This window comes from Bombina bombina, chromosome 5 (genome assembly GCF_027579735.1).
Source record: "Bombina bombina isolate aBomBom1 chromosome 5, aBomBom1.pri, whole genome shotgun sequence".
In the NCBI taxonomy this organism is placed as follows: domain Eukaryota; kingdom Metazoa; phylum Chordata; class Amphibia; order Anura; family Bombinatoridae; genus Bombina; species Bombina bombina.
Genome location: NC_069503.1, coordinates 591,263,279 through 591,282,702, shown reverse-complemented (window position 1 = coordinate 591,282,702; position 19,424 = coordinate 591,263,279). Strand labels below are relative to the sequence as shown.

The following is a 19,424-nucleotide window of genomic DNA, read 5'->3' as shown; positions in this document are numbered from 1 at the left end:
GAAAGGACCTTCAGTGCAGCAGGAGGTATTGTCACTGAGAAGAGAAGTCGCCTAGGTCAAAAAAGTCTTGATTATCTCACCTTTATTAAAATGAATGAGGGATGGATCCCGAAGGGACTGACATTGTGCGATACATTCGAGTAAAAAAGGCCTGATGACATGAGCGGCCTTGGGCTACAAATGGTACACATGCTGCTGTATTTTATCTTCGAATGCCGGATGACTTGCGTGACTTATCCGCCAACAACTAGGGTTCAAGCCGCAATGTTTTAGGGCACTTTCTAACTGTCAAACAAACATCAATTTTTCTGGCCGCTGCTACAGCAGCATCTGCCACAATAGCTAATTTTTCAGGCATTTGTACATGCCTAATTTTTCTGGCCTCTGGTGCTGCACAAAACCCAAACCAAAAAAAAGGCACATAACAGGGATTAAACTGTTAAGAATGGTACTACTTAACACACCACTCATATCTGGTGGCACAGTAGATTGCACGCGCAGTGCCCCAAATTTGAAGTAGGAGGACCGACCAAGCATCTTTTTCCATCTCCCGGTTCCTAAAAATTATCTCCGGGTTCCAAAAAACGATGCCATACCTGTACTCGATTGTGCAAAAGGAAGTTATGGCATATGGGGTCTTTCATGCTGTCGTGCCTGTTGAGGGTCGGGGACCCTCGTATAAAAAGGCTGAAGGAGAACGACCTGTACTGGGTGTCCAAGCATCTTTTTCCATCTCCCGGTTCCTAAAAATTATCTCCGGGTTCCTAAAATCGATGCCATACCTGTACTCGATTGTGCAAAAGGAAGTCATGGCATATGGGGTCTTTCATGCTGTCATGCCTGTTGAGGGTCGGGGACCCTCGTATAAAAAGGCTGAAGGAGAACGACCTGTACTGGGTGTCCAAGCATCTTTTTCCATCTCCCGGTTCCTAAAAATTATCTCCGGTTTCCTAAAATCGATGCCATACCTGTACTCGATTGTGCAAAAGGAAGTCATGGCATATGGGGTCTTTCATGCTGTCGTGCCTTTTGAGGGTCGGGGACCCTTGTATAAAAAGGCTGAAGGAGAACGACCTGTACTGGGTGTCCAAGCATCTTTTTCCATCTCCCGGTTCCTAAAAATAATCTCCGGGTTCCTAAAATCGATGCCATACCTGTACTCGATTGTGCAAAAGTAAGTCATGGCAGATGGGGTCTTTCATGCTGTCGTGCCTGTTTGGGGTCGGGGACCCTCGTATAAAAAGGCTGAAGCAGAATGACCTGTACTGGGTGTCCAAGCATCTTTTTCCATCTCCCGGATGTAGCGGTACTCCGCTAGGGGGTCTCCCTTCCTCTTTCCAAACCCAGGGGTGGCCACCGGATAGTGGGACCAGAGATATAGTTGCTGAGACCGGGGTCAAGCCAGCTGCTGTATCTCCCCCAGCTGGGCTGGTGTCAGTGGACTCCCAGTCAGGTAGCGTCCTCTCTGCCCTGCAGCTCTTTCTTGGCAGGTATCGTCCCCTCTGCCTGTCTGCTTCTAGGCAGGAATAAATCCCCCTGCCAGGCTGCTTCTTGGCAGGAATAGATCCCTCTGCCTCCAAATAGTGGGACCATAGCTATCGTGGCTGAGACCGGGGTCAAGCCAGCGGCTGTATCTCCCCAAGCTGGGCTGGTCTCAGTGGGCTCCCAGGCAGGTAGCGTCCCCTCTGCCTGTCTGCTTCTAGGCAGGAATAGATCCCTCTGCCTCACTGCACACTTCCAGCAGGTAGCGTGCCCTCTGGTTTCTTCTAGGCAGGAATAGATCTCTCTGCCTTGCTGCTCCTTTCAGGCAGGCCAGCTCTTTACATACAGGCCCACAGACTCTGTAACAGATCTCTCTTGCAGGGAGAGGTGCAGCCAGAATGCAGGTTCAGAACCTCTGCAACTGGTATTACTGAAAGAATCAGACAGGACTACCTGTTCCAGAAGGAACTACTACTATTGCTTTATTTCACTCAGGACTAGCTTTTACAAACACACCAGTAAGCTTATGGTGACACACACTCCTTAAAATCGTATCTATCAAATGTATATTGCATCTTTTGATCTATGTTATTCGTATCTATCAAATGTATATTGCATCTTTTGATCCATGTAATTCGTATCTATCAAATGTATATTGCATCTTTTGATCTATGTAATTCGTATCTATCAAATGTATATTGCATCTTTTGATCTATGTAATTCGTATCTATCAAATGTATATTGCATCTATTGATCTATGTAATCTATGTATCTATCAAATCTATCAATCTCGTGGCCGGACTGTTTTGTGACAGCCACTTGTGTTTCGGCCAAACTTGAAGTAGGAGGACCGACCAAGCATCTTTTTCCATCTCCCGGTTCCTAAAATCCATGCCATATACACCGCCCCTGGCGCCGCAACTGCCTCTGGGAACCTTACCATGGGTCCCAGACCGCACGTATATGTATATTGCATCTTTTGATCTGCTAAGAATAGTACTACTTAACACACCACTCATATCTGGTGGCACAATAGATTGCACGCGCAGTGCCCCAAATTTGAAGCGGGAGGACCGACCAAGCATCTTTTTCCATCTCCCGGTTCCGAAAATCCATGCCATATACACGTCCCCTGGCGCCGCAACTGCCTCTGGGAACCTTACCATGGGTCCCAGACCGCACGTCTTGTAATTCTCTGTCAGGGAAATTATATATCTATCAAATCTATCTATTTATCTAACGAATCCATCTAACTATCAATTGTATCTATCAAATATATATTGCATCTATTGATCTATGTAATTCGTATCTATCAAATGTGTATTGCATCTTTTGATCTATGTAATTTGTATCTATCAAATGTATATTGCATCTATTGATCTATGTAATTCGTATCTATCAAATATATATTGCATCTATTGATCTATGTAATTCGTATCTATCAAATGTATATTTCATCTTTTCATCCATGTAATTCGTATCTATCAAATGTATATTGCATCTTTTGATATATGTAATTCGTATCTATCAAATGTATATTGCATCTTTTGATCTATGTTATTCGTATCGATCAAATGTATATTGCATCTTTTGATCCATTTAATTCGTATCTATCAAATGTATATTGCATCTTTTGATCTATGTAATTCGTATCTATCATATGTATATTGCATCTTTTGATCTATGTAATTCGTATCTATCAAATGTATATTGCATCTATTTATCTATGTAATTCGTATCTATCAAATGTATATTGCATCTTTTGATCTATGTTATTCGTATCGATCAAATGTATATTGCATCTTTTGATCCATGTAATTTTTATCTATCAAATGTATATTGCATCTTTTGATCTATGTAATTCGTATCTATCAAATGTATATTGCATCTTTTGATCTATGTAATTCGTATCTATCAAATGTATATTGCATCTTTTGATCTATGTTATTCGTATCTATCAAATGTATATTGCATCTTTTGATCTATGTAATTCGTATCTATCAAATGTATATTGCATCTATTGATCTATGTAATTCGTATCTATAAAATGTATATTGCACCTTTTGATCCATGTAATTCGTATCTATCAAATGTATGTTGCATCTTTTGATCTATGTAATTCGTATCTATCAAATGTATATTGCATCTTTTGATCTATGTAATTCGTATCTATCAAATGTATATTGCATCTTTTGATCTATGTAATTCGTATCTATCAAATGTATATTGCATCTTTTGATCTATGTAATTCGTATCTATCAAATGTATATTGCATCTATTGATCTATGTAATTTGTATCTATCAAATGTATATTGCACCTTTTGATCCATGTAATTCGTATCTATCAAATGTATGTTGCATCTTTTGATCTATGTAATTCGTATCTATCAAATGTATATTGCATCTTTTGATCTATGTAATTCGTATCTATCAAATGTATATTGCATCTTTTGATCTATGTAATTCATATCTATCAAATGTATATTGCATCTTTTGATCTATGTAATTCGTATCTATCAAATGTATATTGCATCTATTGATCTTTGTAACCTATGTATCTATCTATCAAATCTATCTATCTCATGGCCGGACTGTTTTGTGACAGCCACTTGTGTTTCGGCCAAATTTGAAGTAGGAGGACCAACCAAGCATCTTTTTCCATCTCCCGGTTCCTAAAATCCATGCCATATACACCTCCCCCGATAGGGGGAGTAACAGGTATTAAACTGCTAAGAATAGTACTACTTAACACACCACTCATATCTGGTGTCACAATAGATTGCACGCGCAGTGCCCCAAATTTGAAGCAGGAGGACCGACCAAGCATCTTTTTCCATCTCCCGGTTCCGAAAATCCATGCCATATACACGTCCCCTGGCGCCGCAACTGCCTCTGGGAACCTTACCGCACGTCTTGTAATTCTCTGTCTGGGAAATAATCTATCTATCAAATATATCTATTTGTCTATCAAATCTATCTAACTATCAATCGTATCTATCAAATATATATTGCATCTATTGATCTATGTAATTCGTATATATCAAATGTTTATTGCATCTATTGATCTATGTAATTCGTATCTATCAAATGTATATTGCATCTATTGAACTATGTAATTCGTATCTATCAAATGTATATTGCATCTATTGATCTATGTAATTCGTATCTATCAAATGTATATTGCATCTATTGATCTATGTAATTCGTATCTATCAAATGTATATTGCATCTTTTGATCTATGTAATTCGTATCTATCAAATGTATATTGCATCTATTGATCTATGTAATTCGTATCTATCAAATGTATATTGCATCTATTGATTGATGTAATTCGTATCTATCAAATGTATATTGCATCTATTGATCTATGTAATTCGTATCTATCAAATGTATATTGCATCTATTGATCTATGTAATTTGTATCTATCATATGTATATTGCATCTATTGATCTATGTAATCTATGTATCTATCTATCAAATCTATCTATCTCGTGGTTGTGCAAATGGACTGTTTGCGGTTGTTTGCGGTGCGTTACACGGGGAGTTTGGTCTGTCACTGTGAAGCGGGCGTAACCCTTACACTACCTGATCGATACAACATCATACCTGATGTTTTAAAGCACGTTATTCCAAACCATTTAGGAATGTTAGGTGATTTATGCCCTTTATGGCTTAAAACCAGACTCTGCATCAACTATGTAATTTTCCGTGGGAGTTTTGCCATGGATCCCCCTCCGGCATGCCACAGTCCAGGTGTTAGTCCCCTTGAAACAACTCCATCACTATTGTGGCCAGAAAGAGTCCCTGTGGATTTTAAAGTTCGCCTGCCTATTGAAGTCAATGGCGGTTTGCATCACTATTGACATCTAGACTGTCCTTGTAATACTTAAGAAAGCAACAACAGAAAAGAATGGGTGCGACTGATGTATAGCCTATACTTTCTGTGTGAGAAATTTTCAACAAAGTTTAAAATTAAATAAATAAATAAAATAAAATAAAACAACATACACACTATACAAAAGAGCAACTTAGGCACTGTTTTTTTTGTAGAAGGAATCACACTTATTTTACTTTTATTTGCATGGTGCAGTTGGTCTCTAACTCTTCAGTTAGATCAGCTGAAATTTAGCAAATCTAAAGCTTGTTGAGGGAATTCAGAAATCTACTAAAATATAATTTAAAAGAAGTTTTTATTATAAAATCATTACATCTGTGTGATCACTTATTTAAACTACACAAACTTTAAAATAAATTAAAAAAAAATCAGGGGCGCAATCGTAGATCGTAGTTTGCGGCGCAAGTGAGGGAACCCCCGCCGCCCGTAGTTTCAGCTCGCAACTCGAGCTATCCCATATACAGCGGCGTCAGATGCTAAAGTGCCGTAAGTCTGATAAACCAGCGATGTCCAGAAATCTGCGTAAGTACAAATTTCTGGAGTCGCCAGTGACTTACGGCACTTTAGAAACTGCCGGCGCCTACAAAACTTGACTAAGTTATTAAATCTCCCGTACTGTCTAACACGCCTCCCAAACATAGCCCGACAGGTCTAACCCTCTATCCGCTATCCCCCCTCACTCTCCTAATAATAAAAAATGTATTAACCCCTAAACCGCCGCTCCCAGACCCCGCTGCCACCTAATAAAGTTATTAACCCCTAAACCGCCACTCCCGGACCCCGCCGCCACCTAATAAAGTTATTAACCCCTAAACCGCCGCTCCCGGACCCCGCCGCCACCTACATTAACTACACCCTAATGTGACCCTAATGTGAGTTCCTACCTGCCACCACCTACATTAACTACCCCCTAATGTGAGCCCCTATACCGCCGCCAGCTACATTAACTACCCCCGAATGTGAGCTCCTACCCCGCCGCAAGCTATATTACCTACCCCCTAATGTGAGCTCCTACCCCGCCGCCAGCTATATTACCTACCCCCTAATGTGAGCTCCTACCCCGCCGCCAGCTATATTAAAATTATTAACCCCTAATCAAATCCCCCTACCCCGCCGCCATCTATATTAAATTATTAACCCCTAATTTAATCCCCCAACACCGCTGCCACCTATATTAAATTAATTAACCCCTAATCTAATCCCCCTATACCGCCGCCACCTATATTAAACTAATTAACCCCTAAAATACTAAACTATCCCTACCACTAAACCTAAGTCTAACCCTACATATAGCCCAAAAAGGGGCTTTTTGCGTGGCATTACCCCAAAGTAAACAGCTCTATTGCCAGCCCTTAAGAGGGCTTTTTGCGGGCCATTGCCCTAAAGTAATCAGCTCTTTTACCAGCCCTTAAAAGGGCTTTTTGCGGGGCTTTGTCACAAAGTAATCAGCTCTTTTGCATCTAATCTAAATCCCCCTACACCGCCGCCACCTATATTAAATACATTAACCCCTAATATAAAAACCCCCACACCGCCGCCACCTATATTAACTATATTAACCCTAATTATATTAGGGTTAATATAGTTAATATAGTTATTATATTATATATATTAACTATATTAACCCTAATTATATTAGGGTTAATATAGTTAATATATATAATATAATAACTATATTAACCCTAATATAATTAGGGTTAATATAGTTAATATATATAATATAATAACGATATTAACTATATTAACCCCAATATAATTAGGGTTAATATAGTTAATATAGGTGGCGGCGGTGTAGGGGGATTAGATTAGGGGTTAATGTATTTAATATAGGTGGCGGCGGTGTAGGGGGATTAGATTAGGGGGTAGTGATGTCGCGAACATAAAATTTTCCGTTCGCAAACGGCGAACGCGAGCTTCTGCAAATGTTTGCGAACGGGCGAACCGGGCGAACCGCCATAGACTTCAATAGGCAGGCGAATTTTAAAACCCACAGGGACTCTTTCTGGCCACAATAGTGATGGAAAAGTTGTTTCAAGGGGACTAACACGTGGACTGTGGCATGCCGGAGGGGGATCCATGGCAAAACTCCCATGGAAAATTACGCTAGTTACATTGGAACCCTGATATCTGTCAGGAATACCTGAATATCCCTTGACATGTATATATATTTTTTTAGAAGACATCCCAAAGTATTGATCTAGGCCCATTTTGGTATATTTCATGCCACCATTTCACCGCCAAATGCGATCAAATAAAAAAAAAATTGTTCACTTTTTCACAAACTTTAGGTTTCTCACAGAAATTATTTACAAACAACTTATGCAATTATGGCATAAATGGTTGTAAATGCTTCTCTGGGATCCCCTTTGTTCAGAAATAGCAGAATTATATGGCTTTGGCGTTGCTTTTTGGTAATTAGAAGGCTGCTAAATGCCACTGCGCACCACACGTGTTTTATGCCCAGCAGTGAAGGGGTTAATTAGGGAGCATGTAGGGAGCTTGTAGAGTTAATTTTAGCTTAAGTGTAGTGTAGTAGACAACCCAAAGTATTGATCTAGGCCCATTTTGGTATATTTAATGCCACCATTTCACCGCCAAATGCGATCAAATTTAAAAAAAAATTAAATTTTTTCGCAATTTTAGGTTTCTCACTGAAATTATTTACAAACAGCTTGTGCAATTATGGCACAAATGGTTGTAAATGCTTCTCTGGGATCCCATTTGTTCAGAAATAGCAGACATATATGACTTTGGCGTTGCTTTCTGGTAATTAGAAGGCCGCTAAATGCTGCTCACTTATTTAAACTACACAAACTTTAAAATAAATTAAAAAAAAATCAGGGGCGCAATCGTAGATCGTAGTTTGCGGCGCAAGTGAGGGAACCCCCGCCGCCCGTAGTTTCAGCTCGCAACTCGAGCTATCCCATATACAGCGGCGTCAGATGCTAAAGTGCCGTAAGTCTGATAAACCAGCGATGTCCAGAAATCTGCGTAAGTACAAATTTCTGGAGTCGCCAGTGACTTACGGCACTTTAGAAACTGCCGGCGCCTACAAAACTTGACTAAGTTATTAAATCTCCCGTACTGTCTAACACGCCTCCCAAACATAGCCCGACAGGTCTAACCCTCTATCCGCTATCCCCCCTCACTCTCCTAATAATAAAAAATGTATTAACCCCTAAACCGCCGCTCCCAGACCCCGCTGCCACCTAATAAAGTTATTAACCCCTAAACCGCCACTCCCGGACCCCGCCGCCACCTAATAAAGTTATTAACCCCTAAACCGCCGCTCCCGGACCCCGCCGCCACCTACATTAACTACACCCTAATGTGACCCTAATGTGAGTTCCTACCTGCCACCACCTACATTAACTACCCCCTAATGTGAGCCCCTATACCGCCGCCAGCTACATTAACTACCCCCGAATGTGAGCTCCTACCCCGCCGCAAGCTATATTACCTACCCCCTAATGTGAGCTCCTACCCCGCCGCCAGCTATATTACCTACCCCCCTAATGTGAGCTCCTACCCCGCCGCCAGCTATATTAAAATTATTAACCCCTAATCAAATCCCCCCTACCCCGCCGCCATCTATATTAAATTATTAACCCCTAATTTAATCCCCCAACACCGCTGCCACCTATATTAAATTAATTAACCCCTAATCTAATCCCCCCTATACCGCCGCCACCTATATTAAACTAATTAACCCCTAAAATACTAAACTATCCCTACCACTAAACCTAAGTCTAACCCTACATATAGCCCAAAAAGGGGCTTTTTGCGTGGCATTACCCCAAAGTAAACAGCTCTATTGCCAGCCCTTAAGAGGGCTTTTTGCGGGCCATTGCCCTAAAGTAATCAGCTCTTTTACCAGCCCTTAAAAGGGCTTTTGCGGGGCTTTGTCACAAAGTAATCAGCTCTTTTGCATCTAATCTAAATCCCCCTACACCGCCGCCACCTATATTAAATACATTAACCCCTAATATAAAAACCCCCACACCGCCGCCACCTATATTAACTATATTAACCCTAATTATATTAGGGTTAATATAGTTAATATAGTTATTATATTATATATATTAACTATATTAACCCTAATTATATTAGGGTTAATATAGTTAATATATATAATATAATAACTATATTAACCCTAATATAATTAGGGTTAATATAGTTAATATATATAATATAATAACGATATTAACTATATTAACCCCAATATAATTAGGGTTAATATAGTTAATATAGGTGGCGGCGGTGTAGGGGATTAGATTAGGGGTTAATGTATTTAATATAGGTGGCGGCGGTTGTAGGGGGATTAGATTAGGGGGTAAGTGATGTCCGCGAACATAAAATTTTCCGTTCGCAAACGGCGAACGCGAGCTTCTGCAAATGTTTGCGAACGGGCGAACGGGGCGAACCGCCATAGACTTCAATAGGCAGGCGAATTTTAAAACCCACAGGGACTCTTTCTGGCCACAATAGTGATGGAAAAGTTGTTTCAAGGGGACTAACACGTGGACTGTGGCATGCGGAGGGGGATCCATGGCAAAACTCCCATGGAAAATTACGCTAGTTACATTGGAACCCTGATATCTGTCAGGAATACCTGAATATCCCTTGACATGTATATATATTTTTTTAGAAGACATCCCAAAGTATTGATCTAGGCCCATTTTGGTATATTTCATGCCACCATTTCACCGCCAAATGCGATCAAATAAAAAAAAAATTGTTCACTTTTTCACAAACTTTAGGTTTCTCACAGAAATTATTTACAAACAACTTATGCAATTATGGCATAAATGGTTGTAAATGCTTCTCTGGGATCCCCCTTTGTTCAGAAATAGCAGAATTATATGGCTTTGGCGTTGCTTTTTGGTAATTAGAAGGCTGCTAAATGCCACTGCGCACCACACGTGTTTTATGCCCAGCAGTGAAGGGGTTAATTAGGGAGCATGTAGGGAGCTTGTAGAGTTAATTTTAGCTTAAGTGTAGTGTAGTAGACAACCCAAAGTATTGATCTAGGCCCATTTTGGTATATTTAATGCCACCATTTCACCGCCAAATGCGATCAAATTTAAAAAAAAATTAAATTTTTTCGCAATTTTAGGTTTCTCACTGAAATTATTTACAAACAGCTTGTGCAATTATGGCACAAATGGTTGTAAATGCTTCTCTGGGATCCCATTTGTTCAGAAATAGCAGACATATATGACTTTGGCGTTGCTTTCTGGTAATTAGAAGGCCGCTAAATGCTGCTGCGCATCACACGTGTATTATGGCTAGCAGTGAAGGGGTTAAAGGGACAGTCTACACCAGAATTTTTATTGTTTTAAAGATAGATAATCCCTTTATTACCCATTTCCCAGTTTTGCATAACCAACACAGTTATAATAATATACTTTTAACCTCTGTGATTATCTTGTATCTAAGCCTCGGCAAACTGCCCCTTTTTTCAGTTCTTTTGACAGACTTGCAGTCTAGCCAATCAGTGCCTGCTCCCAGATAGCTTCACGTGTACAAGCACAGTGTTATCTATATGAAATATGTGAACTAACACCCTCTAGTGGTGAAAAACTGTTAAAATGCAATCTGAAAGAGGTGGCCTTCAAGGTCTAAGAAATTAGCATATGAACCTCCTAGGTTAAGCTTTCAACTAAGAATACCAAGAGAACAAAGCAAAATTGGTGATAAAAGTAAATTGGAAAATTGTTTAAAATTACATGCTCTATCTGAATCATGAAAGTTTATTTTGGCCTAGACTGTCCCTTTAATTAGGTAGTTTGTAGGGAGCTTGCAGGGTTAATTTTAGCTTTAGTGTAGAGATCAGCCTCCCACCTGACACATCAGACCCCCTGATCTTAAGTACTGGCAGAAAGTCTGCCAGTACTAAAATAAAAGGTTTTTAAATTTATTTTTTTAGCATATTTACATATGCTGTGGTGTAGCATCCCCCCTTAGCCCCCAACCTCCCTGATCCCCCCCAAAACAGCTCTCTAACCCTCCCCATCTGCCTTATTGGTGGCCATCTTGGGTACTGGCAGCTGTCTGCTATTATTTCACAGTCAAAAAAGTGTTGTTTTTTTTAAATGTACACTACTGTTACACCAGATATGAGTGGCGGCACTGGGCAAGTGGGCACAGTATACGCTGTGAGCCTGACACACACGCTGGCAGGCAGGCAACTGCAATTAGATTACACAGGGAAAAAAAAAAAAAAGCAGACTGATGTTCTAGCCCTAAAAAGGGCTTTTTGGGGTGCTGTCCTTACAGCAGAGATCAGATGAGTCCTTCAGGACTGTAGTGAACACTGAATACACTAGCCTAGCTATCGATTTCCCTATTAAATCAGAAGCAGCTACACTGTCCCTCCTCTCACTAAGCATACAGCTTCCGAATGAATCTAAAATGGATGCTGTCCAGGAGGTGGGAGGGTCTGGGAGGGAGGGTCTGCCGCTGATTGGCTGGAATGTGCCTGCTGACTGTGAGGTACAGGGTCAAAGTTTACTCAATGATGACGAATAGGGGCCGGACAGAACATCGCATATGTTCGCCCACCGCGGCGAACGCGAACAAGCTATGTTCGCCGGGAACTATTCCCCGGCGAACTATTCGCGACATCACTATTAGAGGGTAATACATTTATTATAGGTGGCGGCGGTGTAGGGGGATTTAGATTAGATGCAAAAGAGCTGATTACTTTGTGACAAAGCCCTGCAAAAAGCCCTTTTAAGGGCTGGCAATAGAGCTGTTTACTTTGGGGTAATGTCACGCAAAAAGCCCTTTTCAGGGCTATTTGTAGGGTTAGACTTAGGTTTAGTGGTAGGGATAGTTTAGTATTTTAGGGGTTAAATAATTTAATATAGGTGGCGGCGGTATAGGGGGATTAGATTAGGGGTTAATAATTTAATATAGGTGGCGGTGGTATAGTGGGATTAGATTAGGGGTTAATAATTTTAATATAGCTGGCGGCGGGGTAGGAGCTCACATTAGGGGGTAGTTAATGTAGATGGCGGCGGTGTAAGGGGCTCACATTAGGGGGTAGATAATGTAGATGGCGGCGGTGTAAGGGGCTCACATTAGGGGGTAGATAATGTAGATGGCGGCGGTGTAAGGGGCTCACATTAGGGGGTAGATAATGTAGATGGCGGTGGTGTAAGGGGCTCACATTAGGGGGTAGATAATGTAGATGGCGGCAGTGTATGGGCTCACATTAGGGGGTTATACATTTAATATAGGTGGCGGTGGGGTCCGGGAGCGGCGGTTTAGGAGTTAAATACTTTATTAGGGATTGCGGCGGGGGATCGCGGTTGACAGGTAGATAGACATTGCACATGCGTTAGGTGTTAGGTTTTATTTTGCAGGTAGTTTAGGGAGTTACGGGGCTCCAATAGACAGCGTAAGGCTTACTACGCCTGCAATTTGTGGCGAGGTGAAAATGGAGTAGGATTTCTCCATTTTCGCCACGTAATTCCTTACGCTGTATATTGGATACCAAACTGCGCTGGTTTGGTATACCTGTCTATGGCCCAAAAAACTACGGCCGAAGGCAGAAATATACGAGCGTAACTTCTAGCTTACGCCGTATATGTGATACCAAACCAGCGCAAAATTTGGCGTCAACGGCTTTTGCGTGCGACGCTGCATATCGGATCGGGCCCCAGCTATTTACTGGTCATTTAAAGGGCCAGTAAACCTAAAAAATAATGTTATATAATTCTGCGCATAGTGCAGAATTATATAACATTATATCAGCGTTAGCTTTATACAAACTAATATTCCCTGTGAATTTTTATAAAAAAGACAGGTTTTCAGACCCGCTCTCTGTGCTCTTCTGAGCGGGTCTGTTTTTATCCCAGAGCGCATCTGGCCAGCTGTCTATTCACAGCCCGGCCCGACCGCGCCAATACTCTCAGTGCAGCTCGCTCCTGCTCTGTCTGAAAGCGGGAGCGAGCTGCACTGAGTGTAATGGCGCGGTCGGGCCGGGCTGTGACTAGACAGCTGGCCAGATGCGCTCTGTGATAAAACAGACCGCTCAGAAGAGCACAGAGAGCGGGTCTGAAAAACTGTATTTTTTTATAAAAAATTCACAGGGAATATTAGTTTTTATAAAGATAACGCTAATATAATGTTATATAATTCTGCACTATGTTTTTCAGACCCGCGGGAGCGAGCTGCACCGAGTGTAACCGGACTAGACAGCTGGCCAGATGCGCTCTGTGATAAAAACAGATACGCTCAGAAGAGCACAGAGAGCGGGTCTGAAAAACAGTCTTTTTTTATAAAAATACACAGGGAATATTAGGTTGTATAAAGCTAACGCTGATATAATGTTATATAATTCTGCACTATGTGCAGAATTATATAACATTATTTTTTAAGGTTTACTGGCCCTTTAAGTCCCACATCTCCCTCCCCTTTCCCCAATCTTTCAAAGCAGCCTGTTTAGTACAATAAAAGGATTAGTTAAAATTTCCGTTCTGTAGCAGGAGATCGGATGAATGTGTTACCTGTCATTCTGCTTGTTATCTAAACACGCATTGGAGGGGGTTACACCGGCAGCCAGAAAAGGCATTTTACAACATAAACAAATGTCGCTCATGCAGTAGCTGTCCTCTCCGTTTTCAAAAGCCCAGCCCCCGCCAGAATGTTCAAAGCTAGCTTCGGCAGGGGAGTAGCACAGTCTGTCAATCTGCAGCTACCACTGTAAGGCTGTACCGGCAGTAGAGCAGATGCGATCCCTGCAGTGGTCACTGCTTGCTAAGAGGGTTATACCTTAGTCTGACTCTCTGAAGTGCCGCTCTCGGCTCCTGTGTATGTTGATTCCCCCAGAAAAGTAGGAGTATTCTGGCTATCACAGTGACTGAGTCAGTTACTGAAATGCCGGCCCCTGTAAAGTGCCGCCTGGGCTGTTGGACCCACTTGGTCCCATGGTTCAGCAGGCCCTGCAGGGTACTCACAATATGCAGCAGCACTTTGTTGTGCTGATAGGCTCGTTCTGGAGACTCTCAGTGCTCCAGCTCACTGCACAGTGGTGATCAGCTCCCTTCCAGAAGGTCAAATAGGCAAGATTTAACACAATAAATTAAATGTATTTCACTAGTCAAGTCTGACACACATTGCAAACGGCACATTCAGTGCTTATTATGATCTTATGTGAATAGAAAGTATTTAACAGTATAAGACTGATATCTAGTGAATCATCAATCGTTACACATCAGCTTCATTGTTCCTATTTAATCCAGAAGCAACTCATAATCGTGTCTTAATAATACTGACGTTGTAGTTTTGGGGGTTTGTAATAACCCTAGAATATTACAAACAATTACATATCAAGTTGGATAATTTCACTGACCCAACAAAGATTACTACAAAGCATATTTAAATATAAGTCGCTAAATAATTGACACCTCAGAATATAAGAACAATATAGCTGGATAATTATCGGCAATACTACTTAACTGCTATATATTTTAGAGACAGACTATTATAGTCTCCATATAATTAATATACAGCACTGAAAGAGATATACATCTAAAAAGTGTAACGTATATGTTGCAAACACATTTCATCTCAGAATCAATTTTTGATTACAACAGTTGATTCCACTAGAATTTACCTTATATCCTAGGATATTTATACAACTATTCTATTCTCACTTTAATCCTACAATATTTGTACAATTGCTAACTACCTTATGTGAGAAACCATCACAAGACAAATTTTATATTTATTTGATATATATGGTAGTTTTCATATATGAATTAATCTGTCACCATTATCTCATATGGGACTGAGTCACAATTTATACATTTAGGGGGGACATATCATAATTTATTTAAGACTTTGATCTTGTAAGAGGTTTATTCTGTTAACCTAAGGGAACACGATCCACTAAGTGTCAATAAATTATTTAAAAGATCATAATCCCCCACAATTGATCTTAGTATATGACAGATAAGAGATAAAATTCTGCTCCTTGCATCACAGTGAATAAATAACTTAGCCAGTGATTTACCTGTCGGGAACCACTCACAATTTAATGGGTTGGTTTGACATCACTATTAATTTTAATGGTGTTTCCCTATATTAACTTGTAACTAATAAAGTTTGTATTTTAACCTTACATCCCCTCCCCCCATTTTGTTTTCCCCTTAGTGGGCATTGAAAAGCATTTCCTAGCTATTCATAATTGGACCAATTAATTTTGGAATTAGGCTTTGATAAGAGATGTAGAGTGCTTTTTTGTTACACACACTTTTGTAGGTTTTTACTTCTTCTCTCAAGATTTAACACATGTAGACCAGAGGTGTGTGTTTAAAACAGCAAAATAATTTTTAATATAAAACTGTTTTAGGGATAAAACAATTGTTTTCAAAATTGAGAGTTAAAACATTTATATTTAGAGTCCTAATAAAATACAACGCGTTTCTCGCTAGTACAGTGGTTTTCTCAGGCATAAGAAAATAATGGTATAATGGCAGAATTGCTTTGAAAAAAAAATAAATCCCAAGCTCTATATGATGATTTTTTTTTTATTAAATCAAATCAAATGAAATGTGGTCTGAAACATTTCCTTTTTCTTTTTCTTTACTATTATAGTTTAATTTGCTAGTTTATAATATTATTTCACTTATTTGCTTTGTCATTTATTTATTTGTTTTTCTATTTCTTTAATTATTTATTTATTGGTTTATTTTTATGTTTTAGCTGCAGAAGGAAACGTTTGTGATGAATTATGTACCAATGAGGGATGCTGGGGACCTGGACCTTCTCAATGCTTCACCTGCAAGTTTTCTAGTCGTGGAAAAGAATGTGTAAAGACCTGCAACATTCTTACAGGGTATTTTTTATTGTTTTATTATTTTTTTAAAAAAAATAGATTCATAAAATGATAATTAATGACAACAGCCTCATATACACTGCTACTAATATTGCAACCTGTCATGGTATAGCCTGGAAACACGCCCCATACAGAAAACTAAAATTCTACTTCAAAATATTTTCCTTTCTCATTAAATTACTTTGTAATCATCATTTTCAGCCCCAGCAGTTATTATAATTTTTTTTTCATATTACTCAACACTGTTTTAGTTGATCTGTGGTTTATCTGGATTTTGCAAAAGATTCTGATACAACTACACATGGTAGAATATTCTACAAAATTAGGGGTCTGAAAATTAAGAAAGATATTAACACGTGTATAATCAACTGGTTAAAGAGTTTATAGTGTATGGGTCATGTTCTACTTGGACTCAAATGATATGTAGGGTTCCACAGGGATCAGTATTGCAACCAATTATTTCCAGTACTTTAATTAATGACCTAGCTGAGGGATTAGAGAGTAGTGATGTCGCGAACAGTTCGCTGGAGAACAGTTCCTGGCGATCTTAGCTTGTTCGCGTTCGCCGCGGCGGGCGAACATATGCGATGTTTGATCCGCCCCCTATTCGTCATCATTGAGGAAACTTTGACCCTGTATCTCACAGTCTACAGACACATTTGAGCCAATCATCAGCAGACACTCCCTCACAGGTAAATAGATAGCTAGGCTAATGTATTTAGTGTCCACTACAGTCCTGAAGGACTCATCTAATCTCTGCTGTAAGGACAGCACCCCAAAAAGCTCTTTTAAGGGCTAGATCTTCAGCTCAAAAAGCATTTTTAGGGCTATAACTTCAGTCGTTTTTTTTTTATTATTTGTAATTTTGAGGCTCACAGCATATACTGTGATTAGTGCCACCACTGATATCTGCTTAACATTAGTGTAAATTAAAAAAAAAAAATTTTACCTCATTTTGCTAGTGTAATCTAATTTCTTTTCTATCAGGCCTGTGTGTCAGGCTCACGCATATACTGTGATTAAGTCTTCTGTGCCACACTGATATCTGGTGTAACATTAGTGTAAATTAAAAAAAAAAACTTTTACATTATTTTGCTAGTGTAATTTAATTTCATTTTCTATCAGGCCTGTGTGTCAGGCCCATATCATATGCTGTGATTAATTGCTCTGTGCCACCACTGATATCTGGTGTAACATTAGTGTAAATTTAAAAAAAAAAAAACTTTTACATCATTTTGCTAGTGTAATCTAATTTCATTTTCCATCAGGCCTGTGTGTCAGGCCCACATCATATACTGTGATTAATAGCTCTGTTTTCCACCACTTATATCTGGTGTAACATTAGTGTAAATTTATTAGTGTAAACTTTTTTTGACTGTGAATCATAAGTCTGCTAGTGCAATTGAATTGCAGTTGCCTGCCTGCCAGCGTGTGTGCCAGGCCCACTTGCCAACTAGTGCCAACCAATCATATTTGTTATAACAGTATTGTAAATATTTTAAAAAATACTTTTTTGACTGTGAAACATCAGTCAGCTAGTGTAATCTAATTGCAGTTGCCTGCCTCCCAGCGTGTGTTCCAGGCCCACTTGCCAACTGGTGCCACAAAATCATATTTGTTATAACAGTATTGTAATAATTTAAAAAAAAAACTTTTTTGACTGTGAAACATCAGTCAGCTAGTGTTGTAATCTAATTGCAGTTGCCCTGCCTCCCAGCGTGTGTGCCAGGCCCACTTGCCAAACTAGTGCCACCAATCAAATTTGTATAACAGTAGTGTAAATATTTTTTAAAAAAACTTATTGGACTGTGAAACATCAGTCTGCTAGTGTCATCTAATTGAAGTTGCCTGCCTACCAGAGTGTGTGCCCAGGCCCACTTGCCAACTAGTGCCACCAATCATATTTGTTATAACAGTAGTCTAAATATTTTAAATAAAAACTTTTTTTGACTGTGAATCATCAGTCTGCTAGTTTCATCTAATTGAAGTTGCCTGCCTGCCAGCGTGTGTGCCAGGCCCACTTGCCAACTAGTGCCACCAATCATATTTGTTATAACAGTAGTCTAAATATTTAAAATAAAAACTTTTTTGACTGTGAATAATCAGTCCTGCTAGTGCAATTGAATTGCACTTGCCCTGCTGCCTGCCAGTGTGTGTGCCAGGCCCCACTTGCCAACTAGTGCCACCAATCATATTTGTTATAACAGTATTGTAAATATTTAAAAAAAAAAACTTTTTGACTGTGAAACATCAGTCAGCTAGTGTAATCTGATTGCAGTTGCCTGCCTCCCAGCGTGTGTGCCATGCCCACTTGCCAACTAGTGCCACCAATCATATTTGTTATAACAGTAGCTGTAAATATTTTTTTTTTAAAAAATGGGTCCCACACCGCATGTTTTTGTTGTTATACTTGGTCAGGGTAATCATGCAGGCCATATAGACCTCCCCCGATAGGGGGAGTTACAGAGATTAAAGTGCTAAGAATAGTACTACTTAACACAACCTAGTTACCATGGGTACCAGACCCACATGTTTTTGTTGTTATTACTTTGTCAGGGTAATCATGCAGGCCATATAGACCTCCCCCGATAGGGGGAGAGTTACAGGGATTAAAGTGCTAAGAATAGTACTACTTAACACAACCTAGTTACCATGGGTCCCAGACCGCTGTTTTATTATTATACTTTGTCAGGGTAATTATTATATCTATCAAATCGATCTATTTATCTTCTATCGATTCTATCTAAACTATCAATCTATGTATATCTATCTATCAAATCTATCTATCTCGTGGCCAGACTGATTTGAGACAGCCACTTGTGTTTAGGTCCAAATTTGAAGTAGGAGGAACAGACCCCAATCATCTTCTTCCATCTCCCCTGTTCCAAAAAATGCAGGCCATATAGACCTCCCCCCGATAGGGGAGGAACAGGTAGTAAACTGCTAAAAATAGTACTACTTAACACACCCACGGGTCCCAGACAGCATGTCTTATCGTTATACTCTGTCAGGGAAATCTATATATCTATCAAATTTGTCCTATTTATCTATCGAATCTATGTAACTATCAATCGTATCTATCAAATATAAATTGCATCTATTGATCTATGTAATTCGTATCTATCAATTGTATATTGCATCTTTTGATCTATGTAATTTGTATCTATCAAAATGTATATTGCATCGATTGATCTAC

At 39.7% G+C, this 19,424-nt stretch overlaps 1 protein-coding gene across 1 annotated transcript in view; it reads left to right on the top strand.

The window, feature by feature from the left end:
• The window catches only part of LOC128660625 (epidermal growth factor receptor), a 374,881-nt gene that overhangs the window by 294,850 nt on the left and 60,607 nt on the right, over positions 1 to 19,424 (top strand). The window contains exon 13 of the mRNA XM_053714556.1: positions 16,096 to 16,228. Coding sequence (XP_053570531.1) covers positions 16,096 to 16,228 — 133 coding nt within the window. The remainder of the gene's footprint in view (positions 1 to 16,095; positions 16,229 to 19,424) is intronic.